The sequence below is a fragment of the Sardina pilchardus genome, chromosome 14 (assembly GCF_963854185.1).
Source record: "Sardina pilchardus chromosome 14, fSarPil1.1, whole genome shotgun sequence".
In the NCBI taxonomy this organism is placed as follows: Eukaryota; Metazoa; Chordata; class Actinopteri; order Clupeiformes; family Clupeidae; genus Sardina; species Sardina pilchardus.
In genome coordinates, this window is record NC_085007.1 from 5,021,804 (window position 1) to 5,039,479 (window position 17,676).

The 17,676-nt window shown below is 46.7% G+C and overlaps 2 protein-coding genes across 5 annotated transcripts in view; one reads left to right on the top strand and one right to left on the bottom strand.

Annotated features, from left to right (window-relative positions):
• kdm2bb (lysine (K)-specific demethylase 2Bb) overlaps positions 1 to 13,670 on the bottom strand; it is a 37,736-nt gene extending 24,066 nt beyond the window's left edge. For 3 of the 4 annotated variants that reach the window (XM_062553830.1, XM_062553828.1, XM_062553831.1), the window contains exons 1-11: positions 13,299 to 13,670; positions 12,608 to 12,752; positions 12,334 to 12,412; positions 12,199 to 12,245; positions 10,040 to 10,218; positions 7,338 to 7,444; positions 5,821 to 5,914; positions 5,108 to 5,261; positions 4,815 to 4,930; positions 1,255 to 1,393; positions 561 to 973 (exon numbers count right to left, since the gene is read on the bottom strand). In XM_062553830.1, coding sequence (XP_062409814.1) covers positions 561 to 973; positions 1,255 to 1,393; positions 4,815 to 4,930; positions 5,108 to 5,261; positions 5,821 to 5,914; positions 7,338 to 7,444; positions 10,040 to 10,218; positions 12,199 to 12,245; positions 12,334 to 12,412; positions 12,608 to 12,752; positions 13,299 to 13,331 — 1,506 coding nt within the window. In that variant the 5' untranslated portion in view covers positions 13,332 to 13,670. The remainder of the gene's footprint in view (positions 1 to 560; positions 974 to 1,254; positions 1,394 to 4,814; positions 4,931 to 5,107; positions 5,262 to 5,820; positions 5,915 to 7,337; positions 7,445 to 10,039; positions 10,219 to 12,198; positions 12,246 to 12,333; positions 12,413 to 12,607; positions 12,753 to 13,298) is intronic. The other variant, XM_062553829.1, reaches the window with a different exon arrangement.
• A 497-nt stretch (positions 13,671 to 14,167) lies between these two features.
• orai1b (ORAI calcium release-activated calcium modulator 1b) lies at positions 14,168 to 17,144 on the top strand. The gene is made up of 2 exons (XM_062554124.1): positions 14,168 to 14,480; positions 15,307 to 17,144. Exons 1-2 carry the CDS (start codon positions 14,367 to 14,369, stop codon positions 15,892 to 15,894), a joined length of 702 nt encoding a protein of 233 aa, XP_062410108.1. The 5' UTR covers positions 14,168 to 14,366; the 3' UTR covers positions 15,895 to 17,144.
• Positions 17,145 to 17,676: the final 532 nt, after the last annotated feature.

Genomic DNA, 17,676 nt, shown 5'->3' on the forward strand with positions numbered 1-17,676 from the left:
CACTGGTCTGGGCTGATTGTAAAGTCACTGGTCTGATTGTAAAGTTGCTAATGTGACTGTAAAGTCACTAGTGTGGTTGTAAGGTTGCTAGTGAGGTTCTAAGGTCGCTAATGGGGTTGTAAGGTCGCTAGTGCGGTTATAAGGTTGCTAGTGTGGTTCCTAAGCCTAGTGTGGTTGTTCAACCTAGTGTGGTTGTAAGGTCACTAGTGTGGTTGTTAAGCCTAGTGTGGTTGTTAGGTCGCTCGTGTGGTTGTAAGGTCGCTAGTGTAGTTGTAAGGTCATTAGTAGGTCGCTAGTGTGGTGGTAAGGTCACTAGTGTGGTTGTAAGGTCGCTAGTGTGGTCGTAAGTTCGCTAGTGTGGTCTTAAGGTCGCTGGTGTGGTTGTAAGGTCGCTAGTGTGGTCGTAAGGTCGCTAATGTAGTTGTAAGGTCACTAGTAGGTCGCTAGTGTGGTGGTAAGTTCGCTAGTGTGGTCTTAAGGTCGCTGGTGTGGTTGTAAGGTCGCTAGTGTGGTCGTAAGGTCGCTAGTGTGGTTGCAAGGTCACTGCCCTGCCCACCGACCTTCATGTGCTGGAGCAGGGCGCTCGGGTCCTCGATGGCCTCCGGGACGCATCGCTTGTTCTCGGGCAGCGCCTCCAGCTTCTCCACCAGCGCCCGCAGACCCTCCACCTCAAACTCTGTCAGGTGCGTCCACCTGGAGCTGGCCTCTGACGTCGGAGACCCACAAGGGGTTCCGGAAAACTCTGGCAGGTGGGGGCATTCGTTGTCAGGGTCTTGCTTCTGGGGGAGGGTGTTGGGGGTTGGGGTGTTGGCACTACCGAGGGGCAGTGCAGCGGTGGGCGTCTGGGCGTCCGGTTGAGGAGAGCAGGGCTTGTTGTTGTCACTGGCTGGACATACACTACTTGAGTCTTCGTCCAGGACGTCCAGTTTGGTGTCAGAGGCAGGGCTCTCCATGCTCCGCTTGGCCTCTGTGTCTGAGAAAGAGAGTGAGAGAAAGAGAGAGAGAAAGAGAGAGAGTGGGAGAAAGGATGAAGGGGGAGATTGAGAGAGGGAGAGGGGGAAATGTGGAGAGAGAAAAGAAAACGGAGAGAGAGACACACCATTTAGCACAGCTGCTAACAAAGCCATATAGGCCAGCTGATAAGCTGTAACCAGCTCACTTGTTAGCATAGTTGCTAACTTTGTGGCTGGGTTGAAGGCCTATAAAGAGTTACTCTGCTGAAGAGCGAGCTCTCTTCCACCTGCTCAAACTCACCCGTTAGCGTAGCCGCTAACATTGAGTCCGGCCGGTAATGTGGGCCGAGGTGGGTGCGTCGCGTCAGGCAGTGGATGTAGCGTTCTAGAACATACCAGCACATCTCGTAGAAGAACGGGTAGCGGAACTTGGAGCGCACCTGGGGCCAGCAGAGGGAAGAGGTAACCAGCAGGTCAGTTATGAGGTCAACAAAAACAACTCTGGGCCGGGTTTCCCAGATTCGTTAAGAAGCTCTTAAGTGCTTCTTAAGTGCTTCTAAGAGTTTCTTGGGAGCGCTCTAAGAAGTTCTAAGCACTTAAAAGCTTCTTAACGAATCTGGGAAACGTGGCCCTGTTCTTTACGGAGGAAAACAGAACAGAAAAGCTGAGAAAGCATAAAGCAGTATTGTTCAACAATATATGGTTATTCCTACAGAAAACTATATATGGCTATTTCTACAGAGAAGAACAAGACTGCATATGCAGCCACGCTATTGGACAACAGTACTTCCACAGTCTACTGCACCCGACTCTCCACCCTGGGGGGCAGGTGCCATGGAGCCCAAACTCTAGAACTCCCTCCCCCAACCTGTTGATGACTGTCCTTCTAGAACTCCCTCCCCCAACCTGTTGATGACTGTCCTTCTAGAACTCCCTCCCCCAACCTGTTGATGACTGTCCTTCTAGAACTCCCTCCCCCAACCTGTTGATGACGGTCCTTCTCCTCCTTTCTTTAGAGCACATCTCAAGACCTTTTGGTTTAATGATCACTTCTCTCCCACACCGGACACATAGCCCACTACACTTAACTTCTCTTTGCTGTATTGTTTGCTTGTTGGTTGTATTTTCCTGTGTTTTATTTGTTTGTAGGCCTACTGTATTTTCCTTCCACTGTGTAAAGCGACCTTGGGTTTGAGAGAGGCGCTATATCACTTAAACGGATTATTGTTATTATTACTATTATTATAACTGTGTGGACAGTGGGAGAGTGTCCAGCAGTATTAGGGGGCTATTTCTGTGGCTGGCCGCTCCTTGTTTCACCCACGGCCAACTTCGTCTGATTCCCATCATCTAACACAGCTGGCCGCATTTTTAAGTCCCAAATGACATAATAATCAAGATGCTTTCCCAGGGTTGAGTCTCTCTTTCACACACACACACACACACACACACATCGAGAGAGGGAGAAACACACACACACAGTTTACATAGCTTTTCTTCACCCTTGGCCAGGTTCTTCCCTCAAAAATGCTGGCACTCTATTCCACACACAGACACACAAACTCAAACACACACACACACACACACACACACACACACACACACACACACACAGGTCTCTTGGTCTTGTCCTGCACTTATTGCACTCTCTCACAGCAGGGCTTGGAGAAGTGTTCCTCCTGCCGTGGAGTGGAGACCCTAAGCGATGTCCGAGTGGCTCAGGGCTGAAGAATGCAGTTCAAGAGAGATAACCTCCCAGGCCACGGAGATGAACCACTTTCCCCGCCGTAGCCTAGCCTGATTACCATCGACTTTCAAAGGCTCTGCGAGACTTTAGTCTGACCAACAGCCTGTACTAACACGGTTTCTTGCAAGCGCTGGTTGACCCGCCTCCTTTAAGTGCCTCGATTTGCTACTGGTAGATGTCAGAAAGCGGTTTGCCGAGTTTAAACCAATAACAACACTCTTTCCTCTGCCTTGAACACGCCTCTACCCAGAGCCGTTGGAGCTGCTCAAAGTTGATTGGTTCTCGACCAAAGGGGGCAGTTCCGCAGATTTCGGGAACTCAGAAATCGTTCTCAATGAGCAGTTGGCCAGACCAGCAGCAAAAGCCTGAAGGCGTTGCGTCACTGGGAGGGCGTGCCAGGCTAGCCGTAGCCTCCTATTGAGCGCGTGAGCGATTCGAGGAGACAGCTCCAGCATTATTACATTATTATTAAAGACATGCATAGGCCAGCATTTGGGTCACATAAGCAAACACTACACGCCCGGGGCAGACAAATGGAAATGACTCATAACCTAATTTGAACATTTTCTTCAGTGAGATTTATTTTAAAAATGTTCATACTACTTCTGAATGAAGGATCATTTTTGGACTGGAATAACTGTACCAGGGTATTTGATGCCGATTCAGACTATGTGCATTCTGCAAGTTTGCCAGCAGATGTTACAATACAAAGCCATTACAGGGATCTTTTACATCTTAAAGCAACACTAAAGAGTTTTTCGTACATTAAAATAATGTTTCCAAAATCATTTCAGCAGTTCATCAACTCGTAACAGGGTGAACGGCACTTCTGCTTTCACTTCGCAGCCGTGCCAGCAGACGTTACAATACAAAGCCATGACACTGTCATGATGACAGGCATCTTTTACATGCTGCGTGGTGTCTTTGCGCCTGACAGCTGCCTGTGCTTTGCCGGTGCTACTGTATGCCCGAAAATAGTTCCAAATCTAAATTGGTCTAGTTAGTAAATCCCTTCGTGTTATTTTGCATTGATATTTGCACTCGATGTGAATGTACAGGTTACGAGAAATACTTGTAAAAAATCTTGAGTTGAGGGGGTGGCGTGTTCCTTTAAATCTGACATAATGCAGCCTAATGGTAACAGCAGAGTATGCTTCTAGCTAATATGAATGACCACGTCCACACAAACAGTATAACGATAACGACATGAAGAACGATATCGCTGAGGATCACTTTCAGAACGTTTATGGGAACAATAAAAAGCTGACAGTCAATCAGAATCGATCTCATTTTTGCGGTCACATTCATCAACATGTGGAAAGACTTTCTAGTCAGACCAAGCTCCATCTTTTGAGATGGAACATTAGTCTGGGAGTCCGTGCTGTATTTCTACTGTACAAGAGGCGTGATCAATGGGCAAATGACTGTACACTTGGATAGTCCTTCAACCAATCAGACCAACGATCCGAGTGCACTTGGTGGATAAGCCAGTTTGTGATTGGTTCCAGCAAACATGGAAAGGAAGCAGGAGAGATACATGTGCAGGTTTCCAGCCTGAGCTGCAGGGCGAAATCCAGTTGCCGGCAGATCGGGCTGGGTTTAGCCAGTCAAGAGACTTTCCTAATTGTTGGTCAGTGTGGATGCTTTTATTGCTGGAGTATAGTTACCTTTTATCATTATTGTTCCTGGTGTGAACGGGCCTTCAGTCTTACTGGTCCTATTCTCAATCTCATGGATACTTTTATCGTTAGAGTTAGAGTTATCTATTATCGTTGTTGTTCCTGGTGTGAATGGGCTTTCAGTCTTACCCTGGTCCTGTTCTCAATCTCATGGATACTTTTATCGTTAGAGTTAGAGTTATCTTTTATCGTTATTGTTCCTGGTGTGAATGGGCCTTTAGTCTTACCCTGGTCCTGTACTCAATCACATGGATACTTTTATCGTTAGAGTTAGAGTTAGAGTTAGAGTTATCTTTTATCGTTATTGTTCCTGGTGTGAATGGGCCTTTAGTCTTACCCTGGTCCTGTTCTCAATCTCATGGATACTTTTATCATTAGAGTTAGAGTTATCTTTTATCGTTATTGTTCCTGGTGTAAACGGGCCTTTAGTCTTACCCTGGTCCTGTTCTCAATCTCATGGATGCTGAGCTGCATAGGAATGTTAAAGCTGTGAAGAATGTTCCCGCCAAACACTAGGGTGTCCTCAGGGGTGTACACAGCATGGATCCAGCCTGGAAACACACACACACACACACACACACACACACACACACACACACACACATTTGCATCTTCAGAGAAATGCTTGAGGTTGATCACCAACAACGAATTTATAGCTCCCTCTAGTGGTGGATCAAGGGGATCTAATTTGATTGCACCTCAACTGTATGTGTGTGTGTGTGTCTCACCTGAAGGGATGAAAAAGGTGTATCCCTGCTTCAGCTCCACCCTCTGACAGCCATCGGCTCTGTCGCCCAGGAAGACGTCGCTCTGTTTCCCTGACAACACCCAGTCCTCATAGAGCGCCAGATTATGGGCTGTGGGGGGCACCAGCCAGAAGATCTGATCACACAACATAAACAACAACAAGAGTCAACATCCAACATTCATTTATCTTTACACCTCAATAAACAAATATATGAAGATCATACAAAATAAACAACAACAAGAGTCAACATCCAACATTCATTTATCATTACACCTCAATAAACAAATATATAAAGATCACACAAAATAAACAACAACAAGAGTCAACATCTAACATTCACTTATCATTACACCTCAATAAACAAATATATAAAGATCACACAAAATAAACAACAACAAGAGTCAACATCCAACATTCATTTATCATTACATCTCAATAAACATCTTATCTGGGTTTTGGCTCCACTTATAAATAATGAATAATATGTAAGTGCTTGTACTTCTGCACATCACAACCCATCAGACCTGACTAATCACTACGGAAACAGGCTTCATGGAAGGCTATAATGTCTCCATCATCTCCCTCATATCTCGGCCTGACACACACACACACACACGCACGCACGCACGCACGCACGCACGCACGCACGCACGCACGCACGCACGCACAATGAGGGCAGGTTTCTGGCCTCACCTTGCCTCCTTTGAAGACGTGGTACCACACCGACGTCCCTCCGAAGTCGATATGGAAGTCTGTGAAACAGCCCTTCACACTCATCAGGCAGTACCTGCACAACAGCACACATCACATCACATCTCAGCGTCACGTCACGTCACAGATAGAAGAAATCATCATCAACACTTAGTGGCCTCTGAACATCAGCATCCAGATCTGCTGCGTGACTAAGGTAGTGGTAGTCTAGCTATCACCATACTAAGCTCAATCTTTTATCTGTCCATCGGTCCAAAGATTAAGTGCAGGGATGGCAGTGCACTGCAGTCATCAGTTTAGATTCATTATCACTGGCTTGTGATGCTGAAATGCACATTATGTGCTATTTGTGTGTGCCATGTACAGTTCAGATCTGTACAGTAGCACCTTCTGACTTAGTTGAACCTATAATCTATTTGACACAGTATACGAAATGCAATGTGCTAATACCGACACACACAAACCAATGCTAATTTCATGGATTGGCAACTGGGCAAAACCATTTGCTAATTTAGTACCATGCCACACACTCTACACACAGGCACTGGTGGATCAGTGCACAACCAAGGAAGTTGCACTTATACTGAGACTCTTTCTGTGAAACTTCTAAAAATCATAGATGACAAACTGTCATTTCAAATAAACATCCATTTTGTTTCTCTGCATGTTAAATAAAACGTTACTAATGACACAACTGCTGCAGTGCACGGTGCAGCATGTTGATAAACTGGTAAACATTGGCATACTGCAAGCTGCGGAGAGGAGATTACCATCTTCAGTTCAGTGTGACTGCTGCAATACTGAGAATGTAGGAAACTCAATGTCCTGTTGATATAAACAGGCCCATGTGCCAGGAACATTTGAGCCAATCAAGTGCCCTGGAGAGCACTGCTGTCAGCATGACCACACACACAGGTACCAATCTTTTCAGAAGACCTCAGAACTGGATGTCCTTTTCCAAATGTACTCGGATCATCTTCACTGAAATCATTTGGAAAGCTCTGTCTTGGTCTCCAAAGAAATATGACAATCATACTGGCAGACTGAAATGATTCTGGCTTCAAGAGTGGACAGCTCCTGCCGCTGCTACAGTACGTGACTGCCGGACCGGATTCAAACCAGGTCGCCTATTCAATCAATAGACAACCAAAGAAAGAAATAGAGAGAAAGAGAATGAAAGGAGAGGGATAGAGGAGGGGGATAAAGAGAGAAGGAGAGAGAGGAGATGCTAAGATGGCCTTTGATTGGTTCTGATTGCCTTAGAACATTCTCTCACTGTCATCTCATTGGCAGAGCCATGAGTCTGACACGACCAGCCTCTCCTGCTGCCTAGCAACCTCCTGGAGTTGCCAAACAGAACTGTGTGTATGTGTGTGTGTGTGTGTGTGTGTGTGTGTGTGTGTGAGACACGGATTTGACTTTAGCACAATTTACTCTACAATTTACTTTTGGAAGGTCATGCAGTATGCACAGCCTGCTGTGTACTGAGGCATACTTACTTCTGCACTTTGGGGTATTTCATCTCATTGATGATGTTTGTAGACTCAGTCTGCTGTTTCTTCAGATGAGGCGGCCACACGTTATCCACCCAGTCCACAAGATCCACCTGAGACACACACACACACACACACACACACACACACACACACACACACACACACACACACACACACACACACACACACACAGGGTACAGGGTGTAATCAGCTCGATTGAGCTTTTGTTGGACGCACCGTCTCCATGCGTTGCATCCATATGACACATTCTAAAACGGATAGTTCCGGTCCTTGATTATGATTGGCTGAATCGCGTTCGATGCGGTTGTTTATTCCAGCAAAACCTCACACCTTGACCGCATTTCGTTCTATAGTAATGCGCTACCACAACTAGCAAAGAAGTTTGAGTGGCTAGTAGCTTTGTAGCTTTCACCCCTCTATCAGCACCTCCCCTCTCATCCGCCCTCCTCTATCAGCACCTCCCCTCTCACCTACACTCCTCTAAACAGCACCTCCCCTCTCACATACACTCCTCTATCAGCACCTCCCCTCTCACCTACATTCCTCTAAACAGCACCTCCCCTCTCACCTACTCCTCTATCAGCACCTCCCCTCTCATCCGCTCTCCTCTAAACAGCACCTCCCCTCTCACCTACACTCCTCTAATTAGCACCTCCCCTCTCACCTACTCCTCTAAACAGCACCTCCCCTCTCACCTACACTCCTCCATCAGCACCTCCCCTCTCATCCGCCCTCCTCTATCAGCACCTCCCCTCTCACCTACACTCCTCTAAACAGCACCTCCCCTCTCACATACACTCCTCTATCAGCACCTCCCCTCTCACCTACATTCCTCTAAACAGCACCTCCCCTCTCACCTACTCCTCTATCAGCACCTCCCCTCTCATCCGCTCTCCTCTAAACAGCACCACTCCTCTAATTAGCACCTCCCCTCTCACCTACTCCTCTAAACAGCACCTCCCCTCTCACCTACACTCCTCCATCAGCACCTCCCCTCTCACCTACACTCCTCTATCAGCACCTCCCCTCTCACCTACTCCTCTATCAGCACCTCCCCTCTCATCCGCCCTCCTCTAAACAGCACCTCCCCTCTCACCTACACTCCTTTAATTAGCACCTCCCCTCACCTACACTCCTCTAATTAGCACCTCCCCTCTCACCTACTCCTCTAAACAGCACCTCCCCTCTCACCTACACTCCTCTATCAGCACCTCCCCTCTCACCCTACCCTTGATTAGCACCTCCCCTCTCACCTACATTCCTCTAAACAGCACCTCCCCTCTCACCTACACTCCTCTATCAGCACCTCCCCTCTCACCTACTCCTCTATCAGCACCTCCCCTCTCATCCGCTCTCCTCTAAACAGCACCTCCCCTCTCACCTACACTCCTTTAATTAGCACCTCCCCTCTCACCTACTCCTCTAAACAGCACCTCCCCTCTCACCTACACTTCTCCATCAGCACCTCCCCTCTCACCTACACTCCTCTATCAGCACCTCCCCTCTCACCTACTCCTCTATCAGCACCTCCCCTCTCATCCACCCTCCTCTAAACAGCACCTCCCCTCTCACCTACACTCCTTTAATTAGCACCTCCCCTCTCACCTACTCCTCTAAACAGCACCTCCCCTCTCACCTACACTTCTCCATCAGCACCTCCCCTCTCACCTACACTCCTCTATCAGCACCTCCCCTCTCACCTACTCTTCTATCAGCACCTCCCCTCTCATCCACCCTCCTCTAAACAGCACCTCCCCTCTCACCTACACTCCTTTAATTAGCACCTCCCCTCTCACCTACTCCTCTAAACAGCACATCCCCTCTCACCTACACTCCTCTATCAGCACCTCCCCTCTCACCTACACCCCTCTAAACAGCACCTCCCCTCTCACCTACACTCCTCTATCAGTACCTCCCCTCTCACCTACACTCCTCTAATTAGCACCTCCCCTCTCACCTACTCCTCTAAACAGCACCTCCCCTCTCACCTACACTCCTCTATCAGCACCTCCCCTCTCACCCTACCCTTGATTAGCACCTCCCCTCTCACCTACATTCCTCTAAACAGCACCTCCCCTCTCACCTACATTCCTCTAAACAGCACCTCCCCTCTCACCTACACTCCTCTAATTAGCACCTCCCCTCTCACCTACTCCTCTAAACAGCACCTCCCCTCTCACCTACACTCCTCTATCAGCACCTCCCCTCTCACCCTACCCTTGATTAGCACCTCCCCTCTCACCTACATTCCTCTAAACAGCACCTCCCCTCTCACCTACACTCCTCTATCAGCACCTCCCCTCTCACCTACTCCTCTATCAGCACCTCCCCTCTCATCCGCTCTCCTCTAAACAGCACCTCCCCTCTCACCTACACTCCTTTAATTAGCACCTCCCCTCACACCTACTCCTCTAACATGATCCACATCCTCTCGTTCCTGCTCCATCCCGCACTTCTCTCTCCTCTCCATCTTTTTTCTCCTCCTTCTCCTCTTCCTTTTTCTCTACCCCTCTATTCCCTCTGCTATCCTTTCTTTTTTGAATCTCTCTTTCAAAGTGTCTATCTATCTATCTATCTATCTTCATTCCCCATCCTGCACTTCTTTCTCCTCCTCCTCTTCCTCTTCCTTCTCCTCCTCCTCCCCAAAGCCTCCTGCTCCTCCTCCTCCTCCTGCTCCTGCTCACCACGGTGGGTCTTTTGATGAGGCTCTCCAGCTTGGTGTGGCTGAACTCCAGGCTGATGACGTTGAACAGCTTGTCCCGCTCCTGCTCTGGCGTCTCGTAGTAGCGCACAAACTGAGCCATGCTCATCTCCGTCCCCTTCTGCGTGCTCACGTCCATCACGTCCAACGCACGACGACTCCCTACGCGCGCGCACACACACACACACACACACACACACACACACACACACACACACACACACACACACACAGCAGCTGCTCTGTTCATCTCTGTTTTAGCTTGGTAGTGACCAACCTGCAATTCTAACAAAGTAACACTAGAGGGCAGAATCATCATAACATACAAACATCAGTCCAGACTACAAATGCAAATCAGCAGTATCCCAGAGCCAGTGATGGATCAAAGGCTTGAAGGACAGGGGGCCTCTACTGGTCAGAGGATGGCATTGCAAGCCCAGCAACCAAATCACTCTAGCTCTGCAGTCTGACAAACACGTCAAGGCATTAATCAGATGCATCTTTGCCACACATTAACTGCTCTGCAGGATAGCGGCTTTAAAACAAGTCATCATCTGCTCATTCTCTTGTGCTTCTCTTTAAATTCTGTATCAGATGGGGCCCACAGTAAAAGGTGGGGGCATCATCAGCATTCAACTCCCTTGAGCAAAGCACTTAAACCCTGTCTGGGGACAATGGCCTTGCAATATGATTGACACATGTAAGTTGCTATGGACTAAATGGATGAATGTAATATGTAAATATGACTACAGATGTAAGCAATGCAAATGAATGTAAAGGGAGGCTGCCTATGGGTGGCTTTGCGTGCCAGGGAGATATGTCAGCGTGGGACCAAGAGGCTAATACAAGCTCCTACAGGAAATGAGACGCGAGGTGTGACCTACACACATCCTGTGACACCTTCCTGTCGTCTGCGTGTGGGAGAGTAAGTCTGCGTGTGGGAGAGTAAATCTGCAGCACTCCATTTTACACAGAATAAGGCCAAATCTCAGCTTACATCAGGTCGCCAGAGTTCAAACCACGCCAATAACCCTGAAGTCTAACTCTAAAAGGAAACTGAAAACGCATTTGTTGGTCAGCTGAATGCCTGGCGTTCTGAGAGCATATTTATCTTCTGAAACGAGGTGGGCAACAGATAAAATTCCCCACGCCTACAGACGATTTACGGCATCACAGCCGCTTTCATGTATGTGTTACTAATGACAACCAGACAGGACCTCTGCTCTCACTGCCGCCCCCTCAAGACCCGCCCACCCACAACACACTCGGCCGCAATACACTTCACTCCTCGTCCAATCATCTGCCTGATAGTGTTTTATTACGGATGACACCGAGCATGGAGGTCAGCCGAGACGTTAACGGCATGTCGTTTGGATACGGGTCGTTTGGATACGATGTTTGTATGTTGTGTATATGGGTGTAAGCCTATACTGTGCAACTTGTGTGAATGGAGATTATGCTGGTTAAGATCTGACCATTTGTTTTGATCAGATCTTAAAAAAAAACCAGCATGTTTGTTTGCTAGGACACTTAAATAAAAAACGTGTATTACTCGGCCTCTTATGTATCTTTCACCTTTTGAGTGCGTCAGTGTTAGTTTGTCATTGGTAATTCTCAAAACCATCTTCGCAGCGTGTGTGTGAGAAAGAGAGAGAGAGAGAGAGAGAGAGGGAGAGAGAGAGAAATTGATCTCTACATTTGGCTCCACATATTGTCGCCAAGACTGAAGTCACACAACTGCATTCCACATTGTATACGGAGGACCACTATGCCTTCTGTCACCACTATGCACTCCACACGTATATGGAGGACCTCTATGGCTTCGCTATGCACTCCACATTGCATATGGAGGACCGCTATGGCTTCTGTCAGCACCGTGGTCTGCAGCAGAGCAGACACCCTGACCCAATGACCTACGCTATGGTGGCGCACAGTCATACCGGTGCACCCACTCCTAATGCGCAGGCTGATTGAAGTGTCCCTGTGTTGCGGCTCTGTAGGAACATCTCTTAGCACCCACATGTACACAGAGTATCTCTGAAAGCAGTTGACGACAGAGTAGAACCAGAAGTGCATTTCATTGCGTCACACCTACAGTCAGAAAGTAATGGTGGAGAACAAAATTAAGAAGTGAGAACTTACCCACTAAAGCTTTGATTTCACTGACAGTAAAGTCTGGATCAGGCATTCTGCATACAGGCAGAAAGTAAAAAGAAGACATTCAGATAGGAGCAATGTTTTCCTAATCAAATGAAGCCCTGTGTGATGCTGTCTTACCTGATGCCTAGTCCATCCTTGACTTCAAAAATTAAAGGAGTTCTGAGTGCTTCCCGCTGCACGTACTCATAGGTGAAATCTACAAAGCACGGTGCAAATTGGATGAAAACAGAACAGGAAAGCGTTTATTGAATGTATTTTGCATAGGCATACCCCACTTATCATCAAATCGGTCCACTGACATAGGCTATTGCAGTGTGGGAACATGATGTCAGGACCCAGAGAGAACTTTTCTCTGAGACTGCAATGAATAAGAATGCAAAGACTAGGCTACCTTTTCCATCCATGCGGTGTACAAAATTGGAATTGTACAAGTCGCTCTCAAGTTTTTCCTCCAAGCTGAAACCTCTGACGTTTGCAATTTCCTCCACATCGGAGAAATCCTCATTCTCATCATACATTCTCCGGCAGATGGAGCGCTGTGGACGGACAAAAATGATGGAGGTGTTTAAAAGACATACCCTAGGTTAGAGTTACCTCAGTTGCGCGACTTATGGTTGAACACGCTACGATGTGGTGAATGTTGATATGACTATATTAGGCTATTAACTGTTTTCTCAAGGCACCTGCTGTTCAATTCCGCAGGTGCAGCTGTACATTTTCAATTCCACATGCTCATTTCAGAGAAACACTGACAGATCAATACAGCCAAAATCGACCTAAATTTATTGCCACTCTTGGGCGTTACAGTTAACGATGAAGGTCATATCACAATATTGCAGCGAGGTCCGTTCAGATTAGACCTATGGTGGCAATTAGCTTTATAATGACAAACCACACACTATCGTCGGTTCTAGCTACAGTGCAAAGCCATAATATTGCCCGACAAAAAAAATCGCTGAGTGAAGCTCAGAAGCAGATGGTGCTCAGTCTATTGAGGATATGATCTGGTAGCAACAATACAGATTTCACCCGACTCAAAGTCCCGTTGAAATGCTATCAATAAAAAGGGCGAAGCTACACACCAGCTTGCGTCCTCTCTCTGCGCACGTTTCCATGTCTTGAAGTTGTCGGCCGTTTTGCGTTCAGCCCTTCACTTGGACAAAATGACACATTTAAAGTTGCCAGCAGTTTGTTTTCCCGAATCAAAACTAAAGGGGAACCATTTTCGTGTACTGGTAGATGACGTCACGGCCCAGAATCAAAACATTGTTGTTCGACGTAGTGCGTCATGTTTATTCACAAGTTCACCCTAAAAATCGCCCGCACTTCGCGCCCTCAGCGCTATGAAAGGTCATGTTGGTGGTATTTCCCCGAGTAATCGTTTTTAAAATCGAAATATTCGCTTGTTTTTCCCTCTCCTTGTGTCACGAGTCTGCAACGTCCTGCACGCACGCGCTGATGATTGCTGGTGTGATGCTTGATCACAGATGGGCTAGGATTACTCTTAGACCGACGAATATGACACATAATTTTAACATGTCATCTATCAGTTATCAGCCTTCGACATTTAGTAATGCAGTTGTTATATTCATTTTATGAAACAAATGGTGCAGTAGCCTATGTATAGATAATAGTCTATGTTAACAAGTTCTATTGCAGTTTGAACAACTAATGTTAGAGGAATTAAATCTTAAAATGCTCAGACGTGTTAAATATGTATACATTCTTTGAAATATACCATAACATGATCATTGTCTATGCTGCCTTTAAATGTGTCCATCGTGCATTTTTTATAATGGCCATAGTATTTAGCTGTGATGGTCGGCTACATTCGCGTTACATAAATAGATGAAAGTACTGCAAGTTTTGTGTACAACCACTAGGTGGCAGAATTGACTGCGGAAGTGTTTCGCATTGAATTTTGGGTAATGTGGAGTGCAGGTTTTTCGGTCAGCTTCAGATGTGCTTTCACTGACTACAGCTGGCAGAACGAACTGGTCATAGTAGCAAGACCCGGTTAACGAAATGACTGTGTGGCATTAAGTTCCTTAAATATCGTTAATCTTGACACTTCCATATTATTGGCAGAACTGGATAGGCTACAGTCAAATACGAGTAGTGAAAGTTTGTAGCTTTTCTCTTTCTGCACAATGAGTCGGAGCGAACACTCATTGCAGGCGCTGTCTTGGAGAAAGCTCTACTTGAGTAGAGCCAAACTAAAGGCATCAAGTAGAACCTCAGCCCTTCTGTCAGGGTTTGCAATGGTGAGTGCCTCTAGACCAAAATCCCTTGGTCAGTCAATAAATGTAATGTGTCGGAGGGGGGGTCGTCATGGTATGCTTCTATACAAGTGTTACTGTTTTATTTTCCAACTTCGTCGGACTATTTGTGATGGTGCTTTGTCAACTTTACTGCACGTGTTAGGAACTTAGCCTACTGCTCTAGTCATGAGGTTAGGCACCCTAGGCATCAGTCTTGCATAGCGGGTGAAAGGATAATGCATTTCGACTTAAAGCCGTCATCGATTTAAATAGTGTGGATTATTTTTAACCCATGTATTAATCTAGCCTACTTCCTTATATCCTACACATATGGAGGCAGCAGAGGTGCGACTCGACTCGGCGTTGTCGCCGATATGGGGCTGTTAACTAACGTTAACGTTAACATGGTTATCATTTTACATATTTGTGTGACTGCTCAGTGGACCATAAACTCCTTTAGCCATTCTCGTTTCGTATGTCTTTGAACTTTGTTCTGTGAAGCGATGACGGCTGGAGTATCGTGTCACGGTTGCAGTGCAGTGCTCTGTCATCAGTTGAATCGTAGAAGGTGTCTTCTCCACTCTAGCACCCAGTCCGCATAGCTGCTGCGTTTTTTCCTCCAAAACCCGCATTCTCCAGGTTGGATAGTGGGGCGTGAGTTTGGGATGTGTTTGGAGGGTTTTTTTTTTGGTAGTAACCACTGTCTTTGTAGCTTGCATAATACTACTTCCTCAGAATCCCTTTTTTAAGATGGCACATTAGTTGGATATCACTACCTGGTGCTGCATAGCCTACAGATGACCTGTAAACCTTATCTTGTCCCTCCCAGGTGGCAATGGTGGAAGTCCAACTTGACAACACCTACGACTACCACCCCGGCCTGCTGATCGCATTTAGTGCCTGCACCACCGTCCTGGTGGCCGTTCACCTGTTCGCCCTCATGGTCAGCACCTGCATCCTGCCCAACATCGAGGCCGTGAGCAACGTGCACAACCTCAACTCGGTGAAGGAGTCCCCTCACGAGCGCATGCACCGCCACATCGAGCTGGCCTGGGCCTTCTCCACGGTCATCGGCACGCTGCTCTTCCTGGCCGAGGTGGTCCTGCTCTGCTGGGTCAAGTTCCTGCCGGTGAGGCCGGAGAAGAGCCGGGACAAAGGAACGCCGGGGACGGAGATCCGCAACGGCACCATCAGCGCCGGCGTGTGGGCCGCCATCACCTCCACGTCCATCATGGTGCCGTTCGGACTCGTCTTCATCGTCTTCGCCGTCCACTTCTACCGGTCGCTGGTCAGCCACAAGACCGACCGGCAGTTCGAGGAGCTGGAGGAACTGGAGGATCTGACGCGGCTGCAGAACGAGCTGGACAACAGAGGGGACGTCTCCGCTCTCCAGTCGCCCGCCTCCCACTACCCCTGAGCAGGAGGCAGAGAGCCGCTGGGATTGGGAGGAGAGGATACGGACGATCCCTATCATTCCCTGCTTGCATGGGCATACTGTTGCTAGTAGCCTATAGCTCGTGCACAGCTGTTTCTTTTAGTCTGAGGACAGTATTATGGTTTTAGAGAGCTTGTGTCTGACTGTGGAAGGTTTAAATTCTCTGTGAGGGGAAGTGATTGGCTGACAAGCACAAGCCTTCATTTGGGATCATTTCTGAAGATCAGGTATCAATGTGAGCTGATTATGATGATGATGAGAGTGGCATCTGAAGTTGGTGGTCCGCTTCAAACCAAAATATGTAAACGTAAGGGTAGGCTACATCAGACAGCCCTGCTACAATTAAACTGAAGGACCTTAATTTGAATGCTGGGCGGAGTGTAACGTCAGTCTATGAACAGAGTCGTTGTGCATGCCATGAAGTAACCTTTAAAAGGGTGGGTTTTGAACATTCTAACACAAGATTCCATTCCGCAACAATTCAAGGTTCTAAAATTCTATGTAGAATTCAATGAACCCAGATATTCTTTAGAATGTTAATTTTCCAAGGGCATCATGGGGCGTGAGGCATTGTTGGCGGACTCACTGATGTTAGTGCTTAGGAACTTTTTTAAGGTGTCAACTTTGCAAATTAGAATTTGCATCGTTATTAAGCAAGCTTTAGTTAGACTTCAGACAACTTGCAGTTTGTCCAGCATTTAAATCAGGGCCTTATGGTTTTTCATGAAGTATTTATTTATAATGGCATTTCACTCTGGGCTGGGACAATCAAACACATTGTTTAAACATAATGGATGTACATTTGGCATATAAATCCATAGTTTCCTATGCTGTTGTTAACTTAAGGGGGGGGGGGGACAGCTGTTGCTGCTGTTGTTGAACTTGAACTCATGCATGTATGTGCATGTTTGTATTTTCTACACTGACTGAATTAATTGCACAGTGCATTTCAATGAAGGTAATGATTTTATAGTGGAAGAGATTCTTGTTGTACTGAGCAGGATTACCATTGCAACATCATCATCAGAGTAAAACTAACCTGTCTCACGATGGTCTGATCCTAGCTTACATTCCCTAATAGTGAACAATTCAGCTTCACACATATTGTCTAAAACGCCCTGTGGGAGCAATGTGTATTTATTGCCAAGGAAGCCACACATGTTCATGCATGAAGGATATTTTTAAAGGGACACTTCACCGATTAGCATTAAGCTTTGTATCTTTAGAAAACCAGTCATGTTTTTGAATGGTTGTGCATCATTCCCTCAGTTTGCCTTGAGATGGGAGAAATACGGATTTCAATGAAACCCATGAATAGGACTTCCTGCTTTCAATGATGTAAAATGATGATATTTACATCATTGAAAGCAGGAAGTCCAACATTGAAATCCGTATTTCTCCCATCTCAAGGCAAACTGAGGGAATGATGCACGACCATTCAAAAACATGACTGATTTTCTAACGATACCAAGCTTAATGCTAATCGGTGAAGTGTCCCTTTAAATGTAGGCTTATTTTATAGACTTTAATTGGGCGATAATTTTTAGACATGTCATATCAGCAAATATTGGTGTGACAGCCTATTCTTACTGCAGTGGTCTCTGCAGCACAGAAGCCTGTACATAGTGTGCCTCATGGTTTAAATGTAGAGCCCATTGGCGTAACTACACCCATTTGTATTTGAAAATTAAGTTGGCTATTACGAGATCTTGCTAATTGCATCTTAATTGTGATTTTAATTGTTACTGTGAAATCCTGTGTTCA